Source organism: Danio rerio, chromosome 25 (assembly GCF_052040795.2).
Source record: "Danio rerio strain M-AB ecotype USA chromosome 25, GRCz13ab, whole genome shotgun sequence".
NCBI classification, from domain to species: Eukaryota; Metazoa; Chordata; class Actinopteri; order Cypriniformes; family Danionidae; genus Danio; species Danio rerio.
The window spans coordinates 39,147,161-39,173,209 of record NC_141045.1 but is presented as its reverse complement, the minus strand read 5'-3'; the positions used below and the strand labels follow the sequence as shown (position 1 = coordinate 39,173,209).

Genomic DNA, 26,049 nt, shown 5'->3' with positions numbered 1-26,049 from the left:
AAGCTGTATTTCACCTCTCCTGACCACAGAAATAGCCTCATCTCTGACCTTTTCATTCAGATAAACACTGAAGATGTTATTCGGATTTAGGTAAGTTGTGTGCAGGCGGGTAGATTTTCTGGATTTATCTATACTTTAACTCGTCTGGTTAAAACACGGTCATGTATCATGCAGTTAGGGATGCATGTTATGGTGCAATTGCTGTGAAGACAAACAATAAGTTGTTTTAAGTTTTGTTTCCTATTTAAAGCATTTGAGATCAAGAAAAATGTAGTTTGCTTTACAAAATGTGATTTGCTTAAACTTCTTTCGAGGTTGCCCTAATCTAGTCAGTATTATAATCACATTTCATTTTTAGCAAGGTTTAATTTGATGTTATGTCAGTTATATTGATAAATATTTAAAAGCAACCCTACACCCTTCCGACAAAATATTTTTAATACCACTAGTTTTGTTTTCATACAATGAGTGGTTAAAGAGTATTAATACATTTTGTACTTGATACTACCTGTAAACCCGTACTCGGTCACCACAACTCAGAAAATTATACCATTAAATATAACATACATCCTGATAACGAATATAGGGGATAATAAACCTGAAATTGTAAGAAATTGCAGTTTTTTTGATGTACTGAGGTGGCTCTGAAAAGAGCCTTTGGGTTTTAATCAAGTTAACGAATAAGTTAAGCGCGCTCCCCGCGGATGCGGCGGGCCAGCTGGATGTCTTTGGGCATGATGGTGACCCTCTTGGCGTGGATGGCGCACAGGTTGGTGTCCTCGAACAGACCGACCAGATAAGCCTCGCTGGACTCCTGAAGAGCCATGACGGCGGAGCTCTGGAAGCGCAGATCAGTCTTGAAGTCCTGAGCGATTTCTCGGACCAGACGCTGGAAGGGCAGTTTGCGGATCAGCAGCTCAGTGGACTTCTGGTAGCGACGGATCTCTCTCAGAGCCACGGTACCGGGCCTATAACGGTGAGGCTTCTTGACACCGCCGGTAGCCGGAGCGCTCTTACGAGCGGCCTTAGTGGCGAGCTGCTTCCTTGGAGCTTTGCCTCCGGTGGATTTACGGGCGGTCTGCTTGGTTCTTGCCATTTCCTCAAACTTCCTAAGCTCTCTTAAGAAAAGTTGTAATGATAGTGACAGCGCAGCTGGTATTTATACGCTGTTCTGCATTGTTCTCTGTGGGTGGAGCGTGAGCAAAGTCATTTGATTGGCTACAGGATCTGACCAATGGTTGCACGTTCTCGAATTTTGAATATGAAACAGCTGCAGCCCGCGCTTTTCTCTCGTGTGTAAGCTGATCTATCAGAAATCAGTTTATTTACAAGTTTTTTACTGAAATTTAATATTTCGTTGCTTAAATCATAACCCGTTTTAGACATCTGTGAACTAATATGGTGTTTATTTGCTGACCTTCAAGTAAACACAGGAAATATTTGTCTCTTCCCAGTAGTGTTTTTCATCCACTCTTGTGTGATTTTGAGTCTTAATTTGGCCACTACTTTTTTTCAGAATGGAAATGTTTTCTTGTTTTTTTTTTTTTTTTTTTATTACATATTTTAAGATGCTTTGAAACTTTTCAAAACTCCAAACTAGCAGATTTGTCCTCATTTACTTCTATCATGACATTTTTAATGCAAAGTTGTGTCATAATCGTGCATTCTTGGTTGCTGGTGGATTTCCCTGTTAGAGAAAGATAACATGTAATTGTCACTGGTGATTATTAGTTTCAGTGCAAAAAAAGAAAAACAATAAACTTTGACTTGTTTTAGAGTTTGTAGTGTGTGTGAAAGACATTTGCAAATGTACCTTGTCTGAGAAAATTAAAATAAGCACCTCATCTTTCAGAACAATTTAAACATTGAATTATATGAATAAGACTTCATATAAAGGCTAGAAGCCTTTTGCACAGGCCTTTCTATGCATAAAGTGGTCAACTGATCAACAGTAAAAAACACAGGTGATCTTTGACTATATGCAATTTTTTACAACAAAAACCTTTACGAAAAGAAAACAGAATAAATACAGCAACTTATTAAAATAGATTAAAATTTACGAGTTACAGAAGACTTGGTTGATTTTGAAAACGCTTTTGATATTTTTGGGGAAATTGGCCTATTTGTCTCGACATACTGTTAATGCGTCATTACAGAATTTACTCTTTCAAAGAGAAAGTTGGTGGCTCTGAAAAGAGCCGTTGGGTTTTGCAGACTTGTCATTATACTGTAGCGCTTTATTTGCCTTTGGCAGCTTTTTCGGTCTTCTTGGGCAGCAGAACGGCCTGGATGTTGGGCAACACACCGCCCTGAGCGATGGTCACTCCACCCAGAAGCTTGTTCAGCTCCTCGTCGTTGCGCACCGCCAGCTGCAGGTGACGGGGGATGATGCGGGTCTTCTTGTTGTCCCGAGCGGCGTTTCCGGCCAACTCCAGGATCTCAGCGGTCAGATACTCGAGCACAGCGGCCAAGTACACCGGAGCACCGGCACCCACGCGCTCGGCATAGTTACCCTTGCGGAGCAGCCTGTGGACACGGCCGACGGGGAACTGCAGTCCAGCCCTGGATGAGCGAGTCTTAGCCTTAGCTCTGGCTTTGCCGCCGGTTTTACCTCTTCCGCTCATGTTGCTTATATTCCTGTTGTTTGCTAAAGAGACGTAAGGTTGATCTACCAAGGCAGCCAGTATTTACCAGAGCGTGCTCGCCTGCTATTGGTCAGAGTCTGTAGAGGTTTCAAACCAATCACTGCACTTCCCTCCAAATTCCAAACCCCTCGCCTCTCTGCAAGTGTCTACCTTTAAGGCTGTAAGAAATGTCTTCATATGATAATAATAATATCAATCATAAGTTTAACTAAATATCAAATATGCAGTAAACAGCGTTTTTTCACGCACCAGTCATTTTAGATTTTTGGGGCATTTTAACTTTTTTCATAGTGTTCTTTTTATGTCTAATGTAAATATCCTGCCTGTAGATTTTAAATACACAAGCTATACATCTTATTTTCTCCGTTTTTTGTTTTTCAACCGAGAATTTTTTGTTTGACAATTTTGCCTAATTGTATGCATTTATTCTAGTAAATAATCTTTTTTGCTGGCTGTTTGGATTACTTTCAGAAGTATAACGTTTAAAAAATACCCACTGTAAAACTAAAGTTTCGACAAAATAGCGCTTTGGTATACACACAAGTATAACATTACAGAAACCTTGTACCACTATACTATATTCCTTACCCATATATTGTGGTCATTATTGTTCAAATGATGGGGAAACAGTCATGGCTGCTTCTGGAAATAGCAGATGACACACTTTAGATGAATGTTTTGGAAATGTTGCTCTTCTGTTGTAATCAGTGGGTGGCTCTTAAAAGAGCCTTTTTGTTAAATTGTAGAAGAGAAACAGATTTACTTCTTCTTGGGAGCGGCCTTCTTGGGCTTAGCCGCCTTCGGCTTCACCGTCTTGGGCTTTGCAACTTTCGCCTTTTTGGGGCTCTTGGTTGCTTTCTTGGCAGCCGCTGGTTTCTTCGCTTTCTTGGGGCTTTTTGTCGCTTTCTTAGCAGCTGCAGGCTTCTTGGCTTTCTTTGGGCTCTTTGTCGCCTTCTTCACGGCGGTCGGTTTCTTCACCTTTTTGGGTGACTTCTTTGCTGCGGGTTTCTTGGCTTTCACTGCAGTTTTCTTGGCCGCTGGCTTCTTCTTGGGCTCGGCTTGCTTCTTGTTCAGCTTGAAGGAACCTGAGGCGCCTGTGCCTTTAGTCTGGACCAGAGTGCCGTTAGTCACCAAGGCCTTGACGGCGGTTTTGACGCGGGAATTGTTCTTCTCCACATCATAGCCGCCAGCAGAGAGAGCTTTCTTCAGGGCTGCGAGGGACACGCCGTGTCTCTCCTTGGAAGCGGTCACAGTCTTGACGATGAGATCGCGGACATTTGGACCCGCTTTCTTGGGTTTGGACGCCGCTTTCTTCTTAGGGGCTTTGGCCGGTGGGGCAGCAGGAGCGGTTTCAGCCATGGTTCTCTGCGCGAATATAGACAAACGTCGACGAAAGTCTGAGATCAATGATTTAGCGCTGCCAAGCGGCTGTGAATTTATCTACCTCATGAGGACCGTGTAGCCTCAACACACTGACCCACACATCATTTTGGCGCCTAAATTTTGACCAGATCAAGTACATTTTGCTTATTAAAATGAGATTGTGTTGCTTTTCATTGTGAGGACCCGTTTTTGAAAGGATTTTGACAATTAAATTTAACTAGACATTGTTCCTCCATTGATTACTTTGCTTGTACTCGTGCATGTATCTTGTTCTTAAAGCTTATAGTTATATATAGTTATATATCAAATATAGTTTTATATAAAACTATAAGATTTTGTGAAAGCTACAAATGTATGCGATTTATTTGTAATTTAGCTTTGATTTGTGAAGATGTTAACATTAACACGTGGCAAATGGTGCAGCAGCATACGTTTTAGTATTCTCTATAAATGATGACACTCTCAAAAACTGTCTAACTTAAAGCAAACACTTAGAAACAAATTATTTATTATTGCCCCTGTACAAAACTCATAAACAGGGTTAAGATTTGAAAGATGCAATTAAACATGCCCTCCGAAATATTAATTTTAAATTAACATTCAGCAAATTATGAGTTATTTGATAAAGATGTTTTTTATAAACAAATTCATCGAAACGTTTATTTCGAATGGACTATCAAAAGTAATAATTAGTACAATTGTAACCAATGCAAGTTGATGTTTTCAACACATTGATCATCATTTTATACATGAGTACATATTACCATTAAGACCATAATAACTACTAGATTTTTACATTATTTTTACCTCTGGAACGTATCTGTAATAAATTTTTATGAAGATGTATAAATGCAGGATCGTTAACACATCTCATGTAAATATAATGGGGCTTAATAGGTCTTGCCGGATTGGTTGGTTTTGAACTATAAATGAATGGAAACGTTTTTTTTTATTGATAAATTACATACTTTTCAAATTTCCCATCTTGGCACTTAAGCTAAGATAAATCATTTACAAAGACACCATCACGTGGATGATTTAGCTGACTTTTAATGTACTTTTTATTATTGCAAACTACCAACAGTACACTAATTAATTAAAGCAGACTTAATATGTCGTTAAGTTCAGGCTAAACTTCTATTATCGAACTAGTACTGCAAAATAGTCTTAAAATATGCCCTTTAAGGAAGTGTGGGTGGCTCTTAAAAGAGCCGTTGGGTTTTCAGGATGGGGCGCAGATGTTTAACCGCCGAAGCCGTACAGAGTGCGTCCCTGTCTCTTCAGCGCGTACACAACATCCATGGCGGTCACGGTCTTTCTCTTGGCGTGCTCGGTGTAGGTGACGGCATCACGGATAACGTTCTCCAGGAACATCTTCAACACCCCGCGAGTCTCCTCGTAAATCAGACCGGAGATACGCTTCACACCGCCACGTCGAGCGAGACGACGGATGGCGGGTTTGGTGATACCCTGGATGTTATCACGGAGAACTTTACGGTGACGCTTAGCGCCTCCTTTTCCGAGTCCTTTACCACCTTTGCCTCTTCCTGACATGATTTCTTCCGAGCTTAATTTAGCAAGTAATTAGTAAGGTCTGCGAGTGACAATTTACAATCGCTTACAGGACCTAGTTGAAACACTAAAAGGTGGAGCTACCATTATCCGACCCCGCCCCTGAATCCAACAATTACTGTGACGTGACCATTCTGGACGACATGGCTTCGTTTGCCCTCGCTTTTACTATCAGATTTTAAAGAAAACAAATTTATTTGGTCTCCGGAATTTTTTTTCTTTTCAAATATTTCCCTAGTGCTGTTTAACAGAGCAAGGATATTTTCACAGTATCATTAGTATGTTATATATTTTTTCCAGGGGCGCCTCCAAGGGGTTTGAAAGTCGTTTAAAGTTTATATAATATGATGATGATGATGATGTTACTTTTACTAAGCATGCCTTTAAAGCAGAAAGGAGGGATAATGAGTCAGGGAGGTAAGACTTCATAACATGATTTCTCAGCCATGATCTGGTCTAAGATCACAGATAATTCTATAATACTTTTTTTGTATTCTTTAGAATTGTCATAATTAATTTTCATGCAAAAGGTTTCTTAAGTGATGTTGGCATATCACTCCAGTTGTTGTTTTCCAGTAATATTTAGGACTGATTTCTGTTATTTATTTAGAATAATAATTGTATATTAATATTATTTGTATTTATTTAGAGTAAATATAAATAAATTGTTATATTTATTGAATAACAAATTTAACAATTCAAGAGAGGTGGGGGTGTATAGGGTGGTTAGCCCAGGGTGTCATTTAAACTAGAACCACCACTACCCTCCCCGATCGTCCTTGACAGCACGCACACACCTTCAATAGACAGCAATGGCTATTTAATATTTACCTTAAGCTACAGTATATCAATAGAAGAAGCTGCATTAATAAAATGGTTCAAAAAGCAATATGGATAAATAATATTATTAGGTATAGTGAGTGTGTATAGTAATGCCTTTTGTTCAGTTTGTTCATTTGTTTGGGTAATTAATAAACTCATTATTCTTTCATTCATTTTCTTTTCGGCTTAGTCCCTTTATTAATCCAGGGTCACCACAGCAGAATGAACCGCCAACTTATCTAGCACATTTTTACACAGTGGATGCCCTTCCAGCTGCAACCCATCACTGGGAATAATAAACTTATTAATCTTCATTAATTTTAGACATGGCATATCTCGTATGATGTACAATAAAGGCACGTAAAAAAAGAAGTTATTTATACATTATATTAAAAGTGTTTTTAAACTAAAAATAGATTTTTATTTGGTTTGCACATGTACATTGAATTATTTCAAATAATAAATTGCAATATTTCAAGTAGAATTAATTAAATGAGTAAAAACTACATTATTTCATTTACCAGAAACAAAAATATAACATTACACTGAATTTATTATTTTTTTTGTGTGCCACCCCAAGATTTGGTGCGGCCTCTTCTGGCCACCCCTAAGAAAATTTTCTGGGGGCGCCACTGATTTTTTCCTTTTTAAACTCATAATTCCTATAGTAGTCTCGTTGATATTTTTTTGAATGGCCACAGAACAGTCCCTGTTGTCCAACTACTTGCCTAATTAACCTCCTTAAGTCCTTAAATTGAATACTTTCTTGCAAAATACCTAGATATGCACCGTCACCATGGCAAAAAATGGTTAGAAATTTATTATAACTATAAAGTTCAAAATGGGTTGTAAAAACACCTTTTCAAGTGTTAAAAAAAATTAGGTTGACCCTACAACAGAAACTGTTTCGTTAAAATATTCGGCACGCATCATTTTAGATTGTGTAACATACTAGTACAACATACAGTAGAACAGTCAAATATATCACAAATATATCACAGTATATACAATAATAAATAGTGCTCAGCACGAGAACAGCACCCACAGATCTCTTTCCAACAGATTTTCTATAAGATGATTTACAGCAACAATATCTGAAGATCTAACCTAATAAAATTAACTTGTATTATACAATGTAATATTAGCCTAAAGACCAGTCCACATTTATGTTAGAGAACGATTAAAATGAGAATCCTTAGTATTATATATTTATTTTCCTATATGTAGTTATAAAAGCACAATAACTCTTTTAAAGAGAAAGTAGGTGGCTCTGAAAAGAGCCTTTGGGTGGTTTGTGTTCAAACGGTAACGGTTTATTTGCCTTTGGCTGCTTTCTCGGTCTTCTTGGGCAGCAGAACGGCCTGGATGTTGGGCAGCACACCGCCCTGAGCGATGGTCACTCCACCCAGAAGTTTGTTCAGCTCCTCGTCGTTGCGCACCGCCAGCTGCAGGTGACGGGGGATGATACGGGTCTTCTTGTTGTCCCGAGCGGCGTTTCCAGCCAACTCCAGGATCTCAGCGGTCAGATACTCGAGCACAGCGGCCAAGTACACTGGAGCACCGGCACCAACACGCTGAGCATAGTTACCCTTACGGAGCAGTCTGTGAACACGGCCAACGGGAAACTGAAGACCAGCCCTGGATGAGCGAGACTTTGCTTTAGCTCTAGCCTTGCCACCGGTTTTGCCTCTTCCGCTCATTATGTTAATGTCTCTGCGTAGACTCGGGTAGAAATAAAATAACTGTAGCAGAACAACTCATATTTAAAGGAGGGTGGTCACCGTCTATTGGCCAGAGTCTGTGAAGGTTTTAAACCAATCACTGCACTTCCCTCCAAATTTCAAGCTACTCCACTAGTTCTTCTTTGTTCGAAGTTCGAATCACATTGAAAGAATCCCTGGCAAAACATTCTGAAAATGTGTTTGCAATATCAGGGATTTACAATAAACTAGTGCAAATTCAAGAAAACTAATAATTTAAGTGATGAGATTTATTAAGAGTAGATTCATATGAAATAGAATAAAAATGCATTTATAAATATAGAAAATATGAAAAATTGTTCACAACTCCGCACAAAACCAGATGATTGAGAACGTTTACATTTTCTAATAAATCATGTGTTCAACTGTAAAGAAAGAGACACCAAACTTACCCTGGTATGAATTAAGTATTTTAAATAAAAAACATTTTATTTATTGAAACATTTAGTCCTGTTTAACACATTAACAAAGGCTCAAAGGTAAAACTTTAACTGGAGTTGATCTTCTTATGTCCATGTGTTGGCTCATATTTGGCAATAAACAGGGCTTGTTATTCAGGCCAAATATAAAGATTACATTAAAAACATCAATGTAAAAGTATGAGATTTAAACGATTTAGGCCCACCTATTTTTTATTTATTTTTTGCTTGCCATTTTCCTTTTATAAGTAATTTTCTGCATGTTATTCATGTTTAATTTCTTAACGACATGCATGCAAATAACCAAATAAAAGATTTCAGGAAAGAAAAAAAGGGATTGATTTACTTGCTGTCACATGAGGCCTTCAACTTACTCTAATTCCAGGATGCAAAATGGAGGCAAACTCTCCCAAATAAGGCAAGTTTAATGTTAATAAAAATATTTTTTATTTACAAATAGATCATAATCATGAAGGTCTCTAGATTTATCCAAACAAAACAAATCCTTCACGAGATCTAGCTTTGAGTGTCGTTTGACATGTTCAAGCGGTAATTACATTGTAAGAACATAAATAATGGCGAATTAGAGAATAATGTGTGAAGTTAATAAATCACGGTTATTGGCCTTGTTTAATGTTTTTTTTTTTTTTTTGCTTTCATAATAGCCCATTTAAAATATCCATTTAACTAATACCTTTACTTTAAAGTAGACCTTTTTTATACACAATTTGAAGCAGCAAAACAGCCAGAGTAAAATTAACTTCTCCTACTGGTCCCTCTCCTGCAAAGATTTAAAATAACACATTATAATGAACTCCTGCTGTCAAAAAGCAGAATCACTAAAGAAAAACTCTAAACTACAACCAAATTCAGTCAAAACCTTAAGCCTGCTGTCCACACAGAAATGGGTGTTGTCTAAATCTATGCTTTTTCTACATGGCTTGGCTGTTCGTCCACACAAACCCAAAATATTAAAAATTATAATTAACTTTTTTTAATTTGTCTTTTTGACACACATTAGTCTGTTTGGCAAACTAGTGTATTTTTCATCACTGTAAGACAAATTGATTAGTCCTGTGTGTTTCATAATCATGAAACTAGGCCTATATAATAGATAATTTTTGCGTAGTTCATATCAATTGGCTGTCAAAATTTAAACAAATGTTTAAAAAAGCTGTTGTTTTTAAAGTTAGGATGCCAAATGTTCTCCCATACATTTTTTACACTGAACGATGTTCACATTTACCCACATCACACTTTTAAATGTGATTTAAAAAAAAAAAGAAAAGCAAAACATGTTTATACAGGACACTATTAACAAAGACATTAGCATGAAACTTTTTTTATTTATTTATTTGGGCACAAATTAAGACATCAAATCACGTACACATCAACATTTACGAGTTGTAGTAAACAGCCTTCATACAAATACCTTTATTATTCATTCATTTTCTTGTTGGCTTATTCGCTTTATTGATCCGGGGTTGCCACAGCGGATTGAACCGCCAACTTATCCAGCAAGTTTTTACGCAGTGGATGCCCTTCCAGCCGCAACCAATCTCTGGGAAACAATACTTTTATTAAACGTTTCAAAAAGAAATGTACCGCTTTACACCATTCAATGCTGTCAGATGTAACTGTTTCCAGTCTAAAACCCGCTGAAAACCTAAAAACACCGCCCAACAATCTGTTGACTATAATATTCGGTTGAGATGCTGAGGAGCGGGGGGAGGGTGTCCGTTGGGACACCACAACGGTTGTAAGCGTTTGAATGTGAAGAACAGGAACTGTGGCTTATACAACAATTTAATAAGTAAATAAGACAGGGGCTAGCGGGTACGCCTTGCAAAACCATCCAAATTATTCACTACGCTCCTATATCAATTCTTTCCCGCAAAAACAAATTCAAAACTGCCTAATCTACCAAGTTCTGCTTTTATTATTTCCGGTCAGGCTCATTGTTGCACTATAATTATGTCGTTATATAGGACTTAAAATGACATTGATAAACAGAATGCTCTTTCACAGATGAAATGGGTGGCTCTTAAAAGAGCCTTTGGGGTAGCTGAAGTTATTTCAAATCTTTACTTGGAGCTGGTGTACTTGGTGACGGCCTTTGTGCCCTCAGACACGGCGTGTTTGGCCAGCTCACCGGGCAGCAGCAGACGCACGGCGGTCTGGATCTCTCTGGAAGTGATGGTGGAGCGCTTGTTGTAGTGAGCGAGACGAGAAGCCTCACCGGCGATGCGCTCGAAGATGTCGTTGACGAACGAGTTCATGATGCCCATCGCCTTGGAGGAGATACCAGTGTCGGGATGGACCTGCTTCAACACTTTGTACACGTAGATAGCGTAGCTTTCCTTCCTAGTCCTTCTACGTTTCTTGCCGCTTTTGCCGGCGGTCTTGGTAACGGCTTTCTTGGAGCCCTTCTTGGGCGCAGTCTTTGCTGGCTCAGGTATAATGAAGATTTCAGAGAGTGAAACCGAGTTATTCTCTGTTCACTGTAAGGGGTATTTATTGAAAGCTCGTGCCAAGCCGAGAGACTGTATTGTCTTTCTATTGGGTGCTTTTGCTCAACGAATGAGATTTCATTGGTCAGAAGTGGGTGGCAATATGAACTTCTCGCCAATCGTAGGCCTCTAAGTTTGAATATTTTCCGCCCAACCCCCAGTGATCTCCTGTGCGGTTTCTTTGTCCGACTTTCCCGCCGTACTCCAAAAATGCTTAATTTATCATACAGCTTAAGGTTAAATATTATGATCTTACGCCACATTAGAATGGCAATAGAATGATTTCAAATGTAGTGTGTGTAGAATGACCAGAGTTGTAGAACTATATCAGAAGTGCTGTTTGAAATTCACCAACATAATAGAGGAGCACAGCAGTAATAACATAAGCAGTTAATTCACAATAACGTTCTTTTCATATACATCGAAAGTCAACAAAGTTATTTGCTTAAATTTATTTTATTTGAAACCGAACAATTTTGAAAATTTACATCTGACTGTAATAATTCGTAATCTGGTGAATTTATGCCCTATCTCTGAACCTGAGTTCTTACCCGCTTGTCCAACAAAATTAATGAATTAAACGCTTATTTCAAATGAAGTAATGACTCTGCACCAAGTTAGCGGTAATGAAATGGACATAAGGAATTATTCCTTATCTTAAGTTTTTTTTAAACATCATTTTAATAAACCGATTGAATCCAAATTTTTGGTGATTTTTTTGTAACCAAACTAATAAAATAAAATAGACCCTGTATAGGCAATCATTTTAAAAAAATTGAAAAGTACCCTTTATGAAAGTGTGGGTGGCTCTTAGAAGAGCCGTTGGGTTTTCAAAATGGGGCGCAGATATTTAACCGCCGAAGCCGTACAGAGTGCGTCCCTGTCTCTTCAGCGCGTACACAACATCCATGGCGGTCACGGTCTTTCTTTTGGCGTGCTCGGTGTAAGTAACAGCATCGCGGATCACATTCTCCAGGAACACCTTAAGAACACCACGGGTCTCCTCGTAGATCAGACCAGAGATACGCTTCACACCGCCACGGCGAGCGAGACGACGGATGGCGGGTTTGGTGATTCCCTGGATGTTATCACGAAGAACTTTGCGATGACGCTTAGCGCCTCCTTTCCCAAGTCCTTTACCGCCTTTGCCTCTTCCAGACATTATTACTTCCGAGCTGGATTCAACAAGTGATAAGTAAGCCGTGCGAGTGACATTTTACAATCGCCTACAGGACCGAGTTGAAACACTGAAAGGCGGAGTTACGCGATAGCAATATGCCACGTGATACACCGATCAGACCTCACCCCTAAATCCAACTGTCACTTGAAGGATAACAAGACAGTCACTATTTCAAATACAGCCAAACAAACAAACAAACAAACAAACACACAAACAGATCCACACATAACGTTTCAGTGTGTACAGCAGGGATTATTTGACTTTATATTGCACCTCAAGTGGGTGTTTTTGAATAATTCTAGAGCAAAGTTGTTATTTTGTCTGCCATTTTATGGCATCTAGTCTAAAATTCTACAACAGAAGATTGGAGACAGAAGAACAATTAACATTATGTAAGATTATAATATTACAAATTTTATATTATAAATTTTAAATTATAAATTTAATATTATTATAAATATTATTATTATATTATTTTGAACATTGTTTGCGTCCGAAAGTGCATCCCCCGGATAAATCATATGCCAGAGTAATAATTTAAATATTTTATATTTCTTTTTATTTGCTGTACTTATAAATCCTATTTATATACCTAAAGTTTTGTGTTTTTACCTCTTATATTCCACAATTTAGATTCTTATTGATATTATTTTAGTTTTTTAAGGTTACAAGGGATAATATAAGCACTTCACTGCTGTGTATGACTGTTTATGTGCCAAATAAAATGTTAATTTGATTTTAATAGGTGGTATATTACACTGTGGAGTGGCGACCCCTCATAAAATCAGCAACTTAGTCAAAAGTGAGTGAGGAACATTAATATTTTATTAAAGGTTAGTATAGTGTACCGGTTTGGAGTGTGAACCCTTTTATGAACTTTAAGCAAATAATAATGGCCTTTTCTGCTGATTGGCTTTCAAAGTTATTTGTCACGTCTCCCGTACTGAAAGGAGACAAACAACTCACAATTAACTCATTTTAAAGTGCATCTAATGCTTTTTAATGTGCTCACCTAACCCCACTCCTAACCCTACCTGTCACATTGACGTCACTCCATCGAGTGCATTGAGTCTGACATTGCATCTTTGAGTGATGCAGTCTCAGCTTGCATCATAAAGGCTGCATCCAGATACTATTGGAAATGTTACTGATTTGTCCTTATTTGCTTTTTAACCATTCGGTATTTATTGATTCATTATAATTAACCAATTAGCCTCATTTTTATAGTCTTGGACATGTAAATGGTTTATAACAAAACTGGTTCTGATGCACTGTTTGATTTTGATTTTTCTCCCTAATTTACTGTTGGTGGCTGTTTTTGCCCCATTGACTTTCATTATAACCACGTTGTAGTTCTGACAGCTGAGATGCACATTTAGATTTTCTCAGACACGTCAAGGTAAGTGTGCACAGGTCACTCTCACACTCACAGACATGCACTTTAATTTGTTGTTATACTCCATCCAACAGCTTAGTTTTGGTTAACGCATCAATGGCAATGCTGTTTCACATGTTCAAAACTTCAGTTAAAAGTAAAAAATAAATAAAAATCCAGTCCTCAATGACCTTTTGAGATTTTTGTATTAATTAATATTAATTTTTATATAAAAAATCTTAATTTTGTGTTTTGTTTTTTACCAAATCAGTAACATCATTTATAAATTTGGCAATTGAAGAGCTAAAACGCTGCAATTTTCTAAGCAAGTTAGTAGTTTTGATCAGGGCTAAGGTTGATTATCAGATATATAAAATATATATATTTATCTGATGCATTTTACAGCAGTTTAATTTAGTTTGTTCTCATCCTGAACATTACAAAAGGTAGTAAATTTGCCCAGAGTTTGTTGAGACTGTAAAAATTCAAAGTATTTTCTGAAAACATGTCAAAATAAGACTTTTCAGCAAAAGTCATTCTGCTTGCTGAAGCACAGAGAAAGTTATGGCCAAACTAAACTCAAAATCATCCCAGTGGATGAAAACATCCCCAACAGTGTATAAGGCTTAATGCCAATGTCAGATTTTATTTTTTTTGTAGAAGGAATCAACCATCCTATTAAAGTCCACACTTTTATTATAAACATAAGCCTTTTCAATAATTGTTGTTATATCACACCACTACATATTTTTGTGAAGTGTAAATTTGCAAAAACACCACCAACAGTTCTTCAAAGTGAAGCTCCAGTGACGTACAAAATTTTAGTTTGTACATTAAGTGAACTTGTTTATTTATCCGACAATAATATGTTAACCGGTACTGTGTTTATATCATTCACTTTCTTTTCGGCTTAGTGTCTGTATTAATCCGGGGTTGCCGCAGCGAAATGAACCAATAACTTTCCAGGACATGTTTTACGCAGCAGACGGCCTAGCCGTAACACATCTCTGGTAAACATTCATAGACACTCACTTACTACGGACAATTTAGGCTACCAAATTCACCTGTACAGCATGTGTTTGGACTGTGGGGGAAACCGGAGCACCCGGAGGAAACCCATGCGAACACAGGGAGAACATGCAAACTCCCCACAGAAACGCCAGCCGAAGCTCGAACTATCGACCTTCTTGCTGTGGGGTTACAGCACTATCTATTGCACCGCCCCACTTTCATTGTATCACTATATGTAATGTATTATCCTGCGAGTGAGCATATAACACTATGATTGCATTAAGACCAATATTGCTGTATATTTAAACTTCATAAAATGCTACTTTTATGATATATTGAGGTGGCTCTGAAAAGAGCCTTTGGGTGTAAAATGACATGATCGTGAACTTAAGCACGCTCTCCGCGGATGCGGCGGGCCAGCTGGATGTCTTTGGGCATGATGGTGACCCTCTTGGCGTGGATGGCGCACAGGTTGGTGTCCTCGAACAGACCGACCAGATAAGCCTCGCTGGACTCCTGAAGAGCCATGACGGCGGAGCTCTGGAAGCGCAGATCCGTCTTGAAATCCTGAGCGATTTCACGGACCAGACGCTGGAAGGGCAGTTTGCGGATCAGCAGCTCAGTGGACTTCTGGTAGCGACGGATCTCACGCAGAGCAACGGTACCGGGCCTGTAACGGTGAGGCTTCTTGACGCCACCAGTGGCGGGAGCGCTCTTACGAGCAGCTTTAGTGGCGAGCTGCTTCCTTGGAGCTTTGCCTCCAGTGGATTTACGAGCGGTCTGCTTGGTTCTTGCCATATCTGCAGAAATCTTCTCCTGTTTTCGGAACAAAACTATAACACCTTTCCCAAGCAGCTGGTATTTATACTCTGCTCTGCAGTGTTCTTTGTGGGCGGTGCATCAGCAAAGTCAATTGATTGGCTACTGCAAGAACTGACCAATAGCTGCACGCTCCCGAACAGGATACACACTGCAGCAGCCCGCGCTTTCCTCTAATGTAAAGCACATCCATCCACTTTGAACTCGACCACATGTAAACGTCGGATCTCTTAAAAATCAGTTTATGAAATTATAGGTCAAATAAAACTTAAAAAAAAAAAACATTTAATTTGGCGAATGAAATCAGGAACTGTTAATTAAATTATCTTTATAGACTGACAATTTAACATTAAGGAATTCTTCGTCTTTTCAGTCAAAATGAGGTTATTGTGGAACAATTTCTTACATAAGAGGCCAAATAAACTACATTAGTATTCAGTAATGCAAACTTTTGAGAAAAGCGGCGGATTGTAAAAACAGCATTTGGAGTTTGTCAAAAACCCCATCACTTACAAGATGATGTTATAATACATCAGTCTGTTGCTGGTTGTAATGTATTAACTCTGTAGCTCTTTCAGAAAAAAAGTGGGTGGCTCTGAAAAGAGCCTTTGGGGGGGTGGTTGTGTTTAAACTGCAGCGGTTTATTTGCTTTTGGCTGCTTTCTCGGTTTTCTTGGGAAGCAGAACAGCCTGGATGTTGGGCAGCACACCGCCCTGAGCGATGGTCACTCCACCCAGAAGCTTGTTCAACTCTTCGTCGTTGCGCACCGCCAGCTGCAGGTGACGGGGGATGATGCGGGTCTTCTTGTTGTCCCGAGCGGCGTTTCCAGCCAACTCCAGGATCTCAGCGGTCAGATACTCGAGCACAGCGGCCAGGTACACCGGGGCACCGGCACCCACACGCTGAGCATAGTTACCCTTGCGGAGCAGTCTGTGAACACGGCCAACGGGAAACTGCAGTCCAGCCCTGGATGAGCGAGTCTTAGCCTTGGCTCTAGCCTTACCGCCGGTTTTGCCTCTTCCGCTCATCTTGAGACTATTTTACTCTCAAAGTAGAAGCAAGAATAAATGCTCTTCTGCTGTACAGTTAATATTTAAGAGAACGTGCTCGCCGTCTATTGGTCAGAGTTTGTGAAGGTTTAAAACCAATCACTGCACTTCCCTCCAAAACCCTCCCCCTCACTGCCATTGTCTTGCTTTGAGCCTGTTAGTATAATGTGTCTTTTTATTTAATGGCCTAGGCCAAAGACATAACATGCAGTTAAATCTATGAGTAAGTTTAGATGTTTTAGCTTTTCATAAAGTTTTATTTACTCAGATGTAACCTGTAACACCCATAATTGTTAGTTTTGATGCACTTTAGAAATGTGTCAGATAATTAAATGACACAATTTTTGAAGGCCCTTTCCCAAATGTTTTTTCTCTACTTCATTCGCCAATCTTTTGTTCATATCTGTTTTTCCACAGACGGATATGCTTTTAATTTATTTGCTTAATAATCATTTTATTCTACAAGACACACAAACTGGCTGTTTTCATTTTGTTCCAGAATCCAATGTAAATAAAAAAGTTTTTAAACTGAAATTTATCCAACGTTATTAAAATTATCTTATTATTTAACTACATACTTATTCATAATACACTCCATTAAACTTTGACTCAAGAACGCTCATAAAAACGAATATATTTTAGTAATACGTTTATTTATTGCACGTAATAGATATCCATAACCCATGTTATGCCCATAATTGTTCAATATTTAGGAAAAAATAACTGGTCGCTCCTGGAAATACCAAGAGACAAACTGTCGTCACTTTCCATGAGGGTTGTAGAATGTTGCACTTTTGTTGTAATCAATGGGTGGCTCTTAAAAGAGCCTTTTTGTTGCGACGGGTAAAACAGATTTACTTCTTCTTGGGAGCGGCCTTCTTAGGCTTGGCCGCCTTTGGCTTCACCGTCTTGGGTTTAGCAACCTTCTTAGGGCTCTTGGTTGCTTTCTTGGCAGCCGCTGGCTTCTTCGCTTTCTTCGGGCTTTTTGTTGCTTTCTTAGCCGCTGCAGGCTTCTTGGCGCTCTTTGTGGCCTTCTTCGCGGCGGTCGGTTTCTTCACCTTTTTGGGTGACTTAGCGGCGGGTTTCTTTGCTGCGGGTTTCTTGGCTTTTACTGCAGTTTTCTTGGCCGCTGGCTTCTTCTTGGGCTCGGCTTGCTTCTTGTTCAGCTTGAAGGAACCTGAGGCGCCTGTGCCTTTAGTCTGGACCAGGGTGCCGTTAGTCACCAAGGCCTTGACGGCAATTTTGACGCGGGAATTGTTCTTCTCCACATCATAGCCGCCAGCAGAGAGAGCTTTCTTCAGGGCTGCGAGGGACACGCCGTGTCTCTCCTTGGATGCGGTCACAGTCTTGACGATGAGATCGCGGACATTTGGACCCGCTTTCTTGGGCTTAGACGCCGCTTTCTTCTTAGGAGCTTTAGCTGGCGGGGCAGCAGGAGCGGTTTCAGCCATGGTTCTCTGAGCGGATGTAGTCACACCTCAACACAGTTTGTGAGATCAATGATGTGACGCAGCTGAGCGGCTGTGAACTTAACTACCATATGAGGACCGTGTAGACTCAACATAATACTCCGCATAGCAATCTGGCGCCTAAACTTTGACCAAATTTAAACCTTTTTACCATTACAATATTTACTCATTAATTCTCCTGTGCTTGCGTATGTTTACTGTTCTGTAAACGGGTTAGTTGCGTATTCCAGTTTAAATGTAAACAACCGCTTTTTTGTGATTTATTATTGATCTGTTTTTTTTTTTTTTCGGAAAAAGTCCACTTGTGTAAACAAAATCTACACAATTTATTTGTAGTAATTTTGATTTGTTTCCATTAAAATGTAAGAAATATTGCAACAGTAGAAAAATGATAATGTAATTATGGCTATTTTATTTATTTATTATTATTTATTATTATGAATTGTGACACTGTCAAAACGCATATTAAACTTAATGTGAATTCTCACAACAAAATAAATATCAAACACTACCGATACTAACAAATTAAGAATTATCTTCTTTATCAAGCCGTTTTTATGAAATGGCGTATCGTCAGGCCTATTTTTAATGACATACCAAATAAAAAAAAAACAACACGTTTTCAAAACACGCTGTATAATATTCAAAGTCATTTATATCCATGTATTACCATTTCATTAGATTTACTATAAACTATTTCGTAAATACAACATGATCCTGCACCAAGTTAGTAGTAAAAAAAAACTGAAAATACAGAATTCAATTATTTATTTAATTTAATACCGCCAAAGCTGCATTTGGTTAATTTATTTTATTAAACTACTCAACCTAACGAAAAACTAATTATAATGATAATTATTAAAATGTGCGGGTTGAATAAGTTGAAATGTGCTCTTTATGAAAGTGTGGGTGGCTCTTAAAAGAGCCGTTGGGTTTTCAAAATGGGGCGCAGATGTTTAACCGCCAAAGCCGTACAGAGTGCGTCCCTGTCTCTTCAGCGCGTACACAACATCCATGGCGGTCACGGTCTTTCTCTTGGCGTGTTCGGTGTAAGTAACAGCATCGCGGATAACATTCTCCAGAAACACCTTAAGAACACCACGGGTCTCCTCGTATATCAGACCGGAGATACGCTTCACACCGCCACGGCGAGCGAGACGGCGAATAGCGGGTTTGGTGATTCCCTGGATGTTATCACGGAGAACTTTACGGTGACGCTTAGCGCCTCCTTTTCCGAGTCCTTTACCGCCTTTGCCTCTTCCAGACATGATTTCTTTACAGATCGGATCAACAAGTAAATAAAAAGCTCTGCGAGAAACATTTTAAAATCACCTACAGGACCTAGTTGAAACACTGAAAGGCGGATCTATGTGACATCACAATATGTGACGTAATAACCTTTCTCGACCCCACCCCCTTAACCCAACCTTTACTGTAACGTGACCAATCCGGGTAACATAGTGAAAAAAAACTGTGCCATCTAGCCTCCTTTGACGTTTTAATCATACAGAGCTCAATCAAAATTATTAGCCCTCCAGTAAAATTAGATTTGTTTTCCTTCTTCAATATTTCACCAGAGCTGTTTAGCAATGAAATTCTCTCAGTATCATTAGTATGTTTATCATTATTATGTTATATTTTTCTTATGAAAAAAAAATCCTATTTATTTTAGCATGGCTGGAACAAGAAATACATATTAGTAATATCAATATTATTAAAAAATAATAATAAACTAACCTTTAAATTGTACTAAGCTGAATACTAGTATTTCACAAAATAACTACAAAATATTGTGTTCTGTCATCATTCTGTTATGAATGTATTATTAAAAATACTATGCTTAAAATTGTGAAGAAAGCTCCAGTCTCCTACAACTAATTCTTAATGTTAAATTTAGATTACTGCTTTAAACATATCAATACTAAATATAATAGAAATATAAAAATACAAATATTGGACAGCAACAAATATTTACGTTAGAGAATTTTGTTTCAAATGAACTGAAAATGGGGCTGTAAGGAAATACATGCAGCATTTATGGCAGGTTTTTGTCAGCGTGTTGGTCAGTTTGTACTTAGAAATACCCTTTTGCAATAAAGCATCTATTGTGTTTGTTCTGTGGAAAGCTCTGCTAAAATTGCAATAAAGGCTAATACTATTCATTTTTATTAAACATATGTATCATTAAAGTTCTCATTAAATAAGGACTGAACAATTAATAAAATAGTAAAATATCACAATACTTGTGCCTCGGTAATAGTATTGAGATTTTAAATACAGAAGTTGGCATTTGAAGTGGTTCAAAAAAACAAGAACAGTTTTAGGACAACTTTGCTGAAAGGTGATGATCCACTTCAGATGTTGATTACTGTGTTCACTGCAATACTTTGCATTTTATTAATTTTTCCAAAGTTAAAATATGTCCCCAATGGAAAACTATGGCACATCTGTTTTAATTAAACAGAAATATTTCCTACTTTAACTCACTTCAGTTTCTTTGCATCACATTTTATATAATATACATTTGATACGGAGAATTGTCGCAAAAGCATGTTTAGTTTTTTTTTGACTGAATCATTGTGAAAAGCTGATTCACACCATATCTGCTCTCGTCTATATTAAGTGTTTCTCTCATTTCCATCTTTACAATGGAAGCATAAAAGTAGTACATTTATTTTTTAACATAATATGCAAAGTAGCAATGCAATATGTAAAACTGCAGTGTATTTCTTAAATAAAAATTGACATTTGCCAGTTTTACCATGTAAATGGAATGATAGAAATGTAATACTGAGTAAAAATCTGAAAATATATCAGAATAATCGTCTAAAAGTCATTTGTTTTAATACAATTAAGGTCCAGGGTGATATTTTAATTTTGACTGCACCATACGATGTTTGTAGCTAAATTCAATGTGTATTTTAAAACAAATTCTGCACAGAACATTTTAAAAATTATAACAAAATGGTGAGTTAAATGTATTTTTTTTTTACATTTTTTAAATTTACACAGTAAGAAGGCTGCTGGTTTGAGCCTTGACTGGCTCAATTGGCATTTCTGTGTGGAGTTTGCATGTTCACCTATGACGTGGGTTTCCACTGGACACATGCACTATAGGGTAATTGGGTAGGCTAAATTGTCCGTAGTGTATGCATGTGAATGAGTGTGTATGCATGTTTCCCAGTGATGGGTTGCAACTGCAGGGCATCCGCTGCGTAGAACATATGCTAGATAAGTTGGCAGTTCATTCCGCTGTGGCGACCCCTATTATCATACATTATTAAGGGACTAAGCTGAAAATATTTACAACTAGAACTAACAAAAAAAAATCCTGGTGCAAAAACTACAACACAGAGATTAATGTTGTGGTATTAAAGACATTTAAATGAACAAGAAAAATCAAGATACGCGTAAAAAAGACTAAATAGATACACTTTTGTATTTTGTTATGCAATAATTCATTTGAATTCAAATTTTATGCGACTAAACTCTTATTTTAATGGATAAAATTATTTAATAAAACAATTAACAGGTTTTGTTTAAATGCACCAAAATGTATTGGCTATATCCATCTGAAACTGCTAAAAACTAGTTTTTTTTAAATGTAGTATGCTCATTTATACTGAGCACTATTTAAACATTGTGTATATATTACTCTGCCACTCGGCAATCTCAACAGGTAACCCCAGACAAGCAAAGACAGGCCCTCTAGTGTGACTTGGGTCCTCTTCCAGTGAGACAAACCTGGAACATTTCCAGTCTGTTGTATTTAGGAAAACCCAATATTATTAAGAAATAACCACAAAATATTACGTTCTGTAATCATTCTGTTATGAATGTATTATAAAAAATACTGTTTAAAATTGTGGAGAAAGCTCCAGTCTCCTACAACTAATACCTAATGTTAAATTTAGATTACTGCTTTAAACATATCAATACTAAATATACTAGAAATAAAAAATACAAATATTGGACACCAACAAATATTTGCTTTAGAGAATTTTGATTCAAAAGAACATTTAAAAACATGAAATAAGACTGCAGGTACAATTACGGAATACACACAAATGTTTTTCATTATTACTTGTGTAAACTAGCCACGGGTTTGCTATTCAGCATTACGAAATTCATTTGTTTAACAGACCCTTTTGTTGACACTGGTAACTTATGCAGTAATTTACTTCTGCTAAACTCAAGACGACATAATCAGACCGCTCTTTCAAGGAGAAAGTGGGTGGCTCTGAAAAGAGCCTTTGAGGGGTTTGTTTATCAGACAGCAGCTATTTATTTGCCTTTGGCAGCCTTCTCGGTCTTCTTGGGAAGCAGAACGGCCTGGATGTTGGGCAACACACCACCCTGAGCGATGGTCACTCCACCCAGAAGCTTGTTCAGCTCCTCGTCGTTGCGCACCGCCAGCTGCAGGTGACGGGGGATGATGCGGGTCTTCTTGTTGTCCCGAGCGGCGTTTCCAGCCAATTCCAGGATCTCAGCGGTCAGATACTCGAGCACAGCGGCCAAGTAGACTGGAGCACCGGCACCAACACGCTGAGCATAATTTCCCTTACGGAGCAGCCTGTGAACACGGCCAACAGGAAACTGAAGACCAGCCCTGGAGGAGCGAGTCTTAGCCTTAGCTCTAGCCTTACCGCCTGTTTTGCCTCTTCCGCTCATGTTGTGATGTTACTCGTCCCTAGAATCAATCACACTGATCAAGGCAGTCAGTATTTAAAGGAGTATGTTCACTTTCTATTGGTCAGAGTCTTCGGAAGGTAAAAGCCAATCACTGCACCTCCCTCCAAATCCCAATCCCCCGCTCGTTCTCATTGTTTGTCTTTTGCAACGAAAATTCGTCCTTTAACAAAATTTGATGAGTTCTAGGCAATATCGGTACGTGTACAATCCGGGTCCGTTTTGTTCATTTGTTTTCCATTTTTAAATATAACGTGTTTAATGACAAAAACAACAACAAAAAAAAAAACATTAACTCTGGGTGTAATGAGTCTTGAGATTTTATGTCCTAAACACATTATATAGTCAAACACATGGATAAAAGGGAGTCTCTCATGATAGTTAGTGCATGAATATTATTACAGTCCTAACATAAATATTGCTAAACGAATAACTCTTTGAAGGAGAATATTGGTGGCTCTTAAAAGAGCCTTTGGGTCTTGGCAAAGTTATTTCAGCGATTTACTTTGAGCTGGTGTATTTGGTCACAGCCTTGGTGCCCTCAGACACGGCGTGTTTGGCCAGCTCACCGGGCAGCAGCAGACGCACGGCGGTCTGGATCTCTCTGGAAGTGATGGTGGAGCGCTTGTTGTAGTGAGCGAGGCGAGACGCCTCACCGGCGATGCGCTCGAAGATGTCGTTGACGAACGAATTCATAATGCCCATCGCCTTGGAGGAGATACCAGTGTCGGGATGGACCTGCTTCAGCACTTTGTACACGTAAATGGCATAACTCTCTTTCCTCGATCTTCTACGTTTCTTCCCGCTTTTACCTGCGGTCTTGGTGACGGCTTTCTTGGAGCCCTTTTTGGGCGCAGTCTTTGCTGGTTCAGGCATATCTAAACGTTGAAATGAAACCTCAGTTATTGACACTGAGCTCTGAACTGGGTTTTTATTCAGAAGTCACACCATTTCAGAAGCGCTGCTGTCTTCTTATTGGGTGCTTTCCTTTAAAAAAATAAAAGTGAATCAAGTTCATTGGCTAGAACTGAGCTTCTACAAAGACTCGCCTGCCAATCACAAGCCTGTAAGTTTGAAAATTTAGTCCCACCCCTGCTGACTTCGCTCAGGGCTTCTTTGTCTGACATTCCCGCCATAATGTCTCATTTTTAATTTTAATTCATCTCATTTTTAATTCCTCGCTAAAACATTTTCTCTATTTATTAAAACTATAACAACAGCCCGTCAAAAATGCCCTTTTTTATAATAGAGATATAGGTTAACTATTGTGGTTTATACACCATCCTATAATTGTAAAAGATTGATCTCAAACTAAGGTGTTTTAAAATCAATTAAATGCACAGATATGCTAACAGAAGCAGCTTAACTTAAATCACAGGCGTATAGATATTGATAAGAAACCAAACATCATCAAACATTTAAAGATAATACTAACAGCTCTAATAAACCCAAATCCACATAATGAAGTGTTAGCTTGTATGTGACAATTTATTGTCCATAAAACGGTTTGGGAGTCGCTAGTTACTTGATTCATTACTTTGCACCATGGTTATATTGAAAAATCTCATTTGATTTAAAACAAAAGTTGAAATGAGCTCTTTATGAAAATGTGGGTGGCTCTTAAAAGAGCCGTTGGGTTTTCAGGATGGGATGCAGATGTTTAACCGCCGAAGCCGTACAAAGTGCGTCCCTGTCTCTTCAGCGCGTACACAACATCCATGGCGGTCACGGTCTTTCTCTTGGCGTGCTCGGTGTAGGTGACGGCATCACGGATGACGTTCTCCAGGAACACCTTCAACACTCCGCGAGTCTCCTCGTAGATCAGACCAGAGATACGCTTCACACCGCCACGGCGAGCGAGACGACGGATAGCGGGTTTGGTGATTCCCTGGATGTTGTCACGGAGAACTTTACGGTGACGCTTAGCGCCTCCTTTCCCAAGTCCTTTACCACCTTTGCCTCTTCCAGACATGATAGATTGTAGACAAAGCTCACGCTTCACAATAACAATGAACCGCCTGCTCAAAGACTTTTATAATTGCCTACAGGACCTCGTTGAAACACGAGAAGGCGGAGCTATATGCAGTGTCAGATGATCATCCCTCAATACCGCAGCAATCTTCTTTGAGCAAGCAAATACTATGCAGTTTAATTGGAGGATGACACAATCTGTTCGTACAGCAGCAGTTTATTATCACCATTTCAATCGCAGCACAGAGCATAGTATTTACAGCAGGGATTATTGGTATTTGTATTTCACTGTGGGGAAAGAAGTTTATCCAGTTAACAGGTCCACTTGAATACACCGTGAATTCATAGGAAGGGCTCTTGTGTTTTTGAACCATACTATAGTCGAGTGTTTTATACTGTATATATTATAGCATTTACAACCCTTTGTTAATGAAGGATACTGCATACTGTAGTATTAACTATAGTAAGCTGACAAGCTTTAGTGTATTGATGTAAATTGCTGTATCACAGTAATATTTATTTTATTTAGTATCAATAGATAATGCAGAAACTAAGTACAATACTGGGGAATTTAATCTATATTGCTTAATTGTTGTATTAAATAGCAACTATCAAATTACCACAATTTAAATATTTAATTCTTTAATGTAAACCAATAACACTTTTATTTACTATAAATTACTATAGTATTTTTTATGTGAGTGGTGATTTGCTCTGATTCTAAATCAGATTTGACAGAGTTTATTATCAATATACTTGCTAGGCAGCGTATATGATGTTGTACAAGTTTTTTTTTTTCATTAAACATTATGTTGAATTGTGGTCAAATAAAAAGCAATGTAATAAAGGTGGATAAAATGCAAATGTTTATAATAGTTTCTTCTCCGTATTTTAAAAACATTACACATTCTATTGTAAGTGTTATCAGGGATGGCCAAAAATATAATGAAATGTATTATAAAATAAAATAATACCCCAGTATTACATCTATCAAAATAAACTACAACATACAGCAGACACAACAAGTATCAAAATAAAATACTGTATTTTGTATTTCGAAAAAACTACAAGACATTCATTTGCAAAACCGACTATCAATACGTCTCTTGGATGAATCTCTTCAATGAAGTAAACTATGTTTGATAGCAACAACTTTTCTCTGCCACTTAGTTCCCCTATAGGGGGAAGTTTTGACCTTATTATTATTAAGTTATAATAAATAGTTATCAAGTTGAACTTTAAGTTGAAACTTGTATTTTTCTTTGAGTTATATACATTTATAACCATTTATTGCAGATAATGATTCAGAACATAGTACTGTATGTTGATTATGTTTCCACCCATTAAATGGTCAGTAAATTGGCATCATCTCTGT

The 26,049-nt window shown here is 38.1% G+C and overlaps 12 protein-coding genes and 1 pseudogene across 13 annotated transcripts in view; 1 reads left to right on the top strand and 12 right to left on the bottom strand.

The window, feature by feature from the left end:
- The window catches only part of snx20 (sorting nexin 20), a 677,202-nt gene that overhangs the window by 113,151 nt on the left and 538,002 nt on the right, over positions 1-26,049 (top strand). The gene's annotated exons all lie outside the window — the stretch shown is intronic.
- si:ch211-113a14.25 lies at positions 1,529-2,659 on the bottom strand. Its single transcript, XM_087312715.1, has one exon. It carries the CDS (start codon positions 2,622-2,624, stop codon positions 2,238-2,240), a length of 387 nt encoding a protein of 128 aa, XP_087168841.1. The 5' UTR covers positions 2,625-2,659; the 3' UTR covers positions 1,529-2,237.
- On the bottom strand, positions 1,529-5,610 carry si:ch211-113a14.18 (annotated as a pseudogene). The gene has a single exon (XR_015526812.1). The product of XR_015526812.1 is annotated as a si:ch211-113a14.18 (transcript).
- On the bottom strand, positions 3,528-5,610 carry si:ch211-113a14.17. The gene has a single exon (XM_087312723.1). The coding sequence runs from the start codon at positions 5,580-5,582 to the stop codon at positions 5,271-5,273; it is 312 nt and encodes a 103-aa protein (XP_087168849.1). The 5' UTR covers positions 5,583-5,610; the 3' UTR covers positions 3,528-5,270.
- LOC147830952 (histone H2A-like) lies at positions 6,569-8,157 on the bottom strand. Its single transcript, XM_087312716.1, has one exon. The coding sequence runs from the start codon at positions 8,120-8,122 to the stop codon at positions 7,736-7,738; it is 387 nt and encodes a 128-aa protein (XP_087168842.1). The 5' UTR covers positions 8,123-8,157; the 3' UTR covers positions 6,569-7,735.
- si:ch211-113a14.15 lies at positions 10,636-12,301 on the bottom strand. Its single transcript, XM_087312722.1, has 2 exons — positions 11,932-12,301; positions 10,636-10,655 (listed from the first exon to the last, which is right to left on the bottom strand). The coding sequence occupies exon 1, from the start codon at positions 12,271-12,273 to the stop codon at positions 11,962-11,964; it is 312 nt and encodes a 103-aa protein (XP_087168848.1). The 5' UTR covers positions 12,274-12,301; the 3' UTR covers positions 10,636-10,655; positions 11,932-11,961.
- LOC147830951 (histone H2B 1/2-like) lies at positions 10,639-11,374 on the bottom strand. Its single transcript, XM_087312758.1, has 2 exons — positions 11,368-11,374; positions 10,639-11,095 (listed from the first exon to the last, which is right to left on the bottom strand). Exons 1-2 carry the CDS (start codon positions 11,372-11,374, stop codon positions 10,686-10,688), a joined length of 417 nt encoding a protein of 138 aa, XP_087168884.1. The 3' UTR covers positions 10,639-10,685.
- Positions 15,019-15,514, bottom strand: LOC137489384 (histone H3-like). The gene has a single exon (NM_001442605.1). The coding sequence runs from the start codon at positions 15,473-15,475 to the stop codon at positions 15,065-15,067; it is 411 nt and encodes a 136-aa protein (NP_001429534.1). The 5' UTR covers positions 15,476-15,514; the 3' UTR covers positions 15,019-15,064.
- On the bottom strand, positions 15,723-16,561 carry hist1h2a4 (histone cluster 1 H2A family member 4). The gene is given in 1 exon segment (NM_001031826.3): positions 15,723-16,561. A coding segment is annotated over 1 exon segment (387 nt). The 5' UTR covers positions 16,525-16,561; the 3' UTR covers positions 15,723-16,137.
- Positions 17,182-18,051, bottom strand: zgc:110216. Its single transcript, NM_001013477.3, has one exon. The coding sequence runs from the start codon at positions 17,994-17,996 to the stop codon at positions 17,400-17,402; it is 597 nt and encodes a 198-aa protein (NP_001013495.3). The 5' UTR covers positions 17,997-18,051; the 3' UTR covers positions 17,182-17,399.
- Positions 18,924-22,712, bottom strand: si:ch211-113a14.7. Its single transcript, XM_087312714.1, has one exon. It carries the CDS (start codon positions 22,683-22,685, stop codon positions 22,299-22,301), a length of 387 nt encoding a protein of 128 aa, XP_087168840.1. The 5' UTR covers positions 22,686-22,712; the 3' UTR covers positions 18,924-22,298.
- On the bottom strand, positions 22,248-23,607 carry LOC108179079 (histone H2B-like). The gene has a single exon (XM_087312718.1). It carries the CDS (start codon positions 23,577-23,579, stop codon positions 23,205-23,207), a length of 375 nt encoding a protein of 124 aa, XP_087168844.1. The 5' UTR covers positions 23,580-23,607; the 3' UTR covers positions 22,248-23,204.
- si:ch211-113a14.9 lies at positions 23,871-24,711 on the bottom strand. The gene has a single exon (XM_087312725.1). The coding sequence runs from the start codon at positions 24,673-24,675 to the stop codon at positions 24,364-24,366; it is 312 nt and encodes a 103-aa protein (XP_087168851.1). The 5' UTR covers positions 24,676-24,711; the 3' UTR covers positions 23,871-24,363.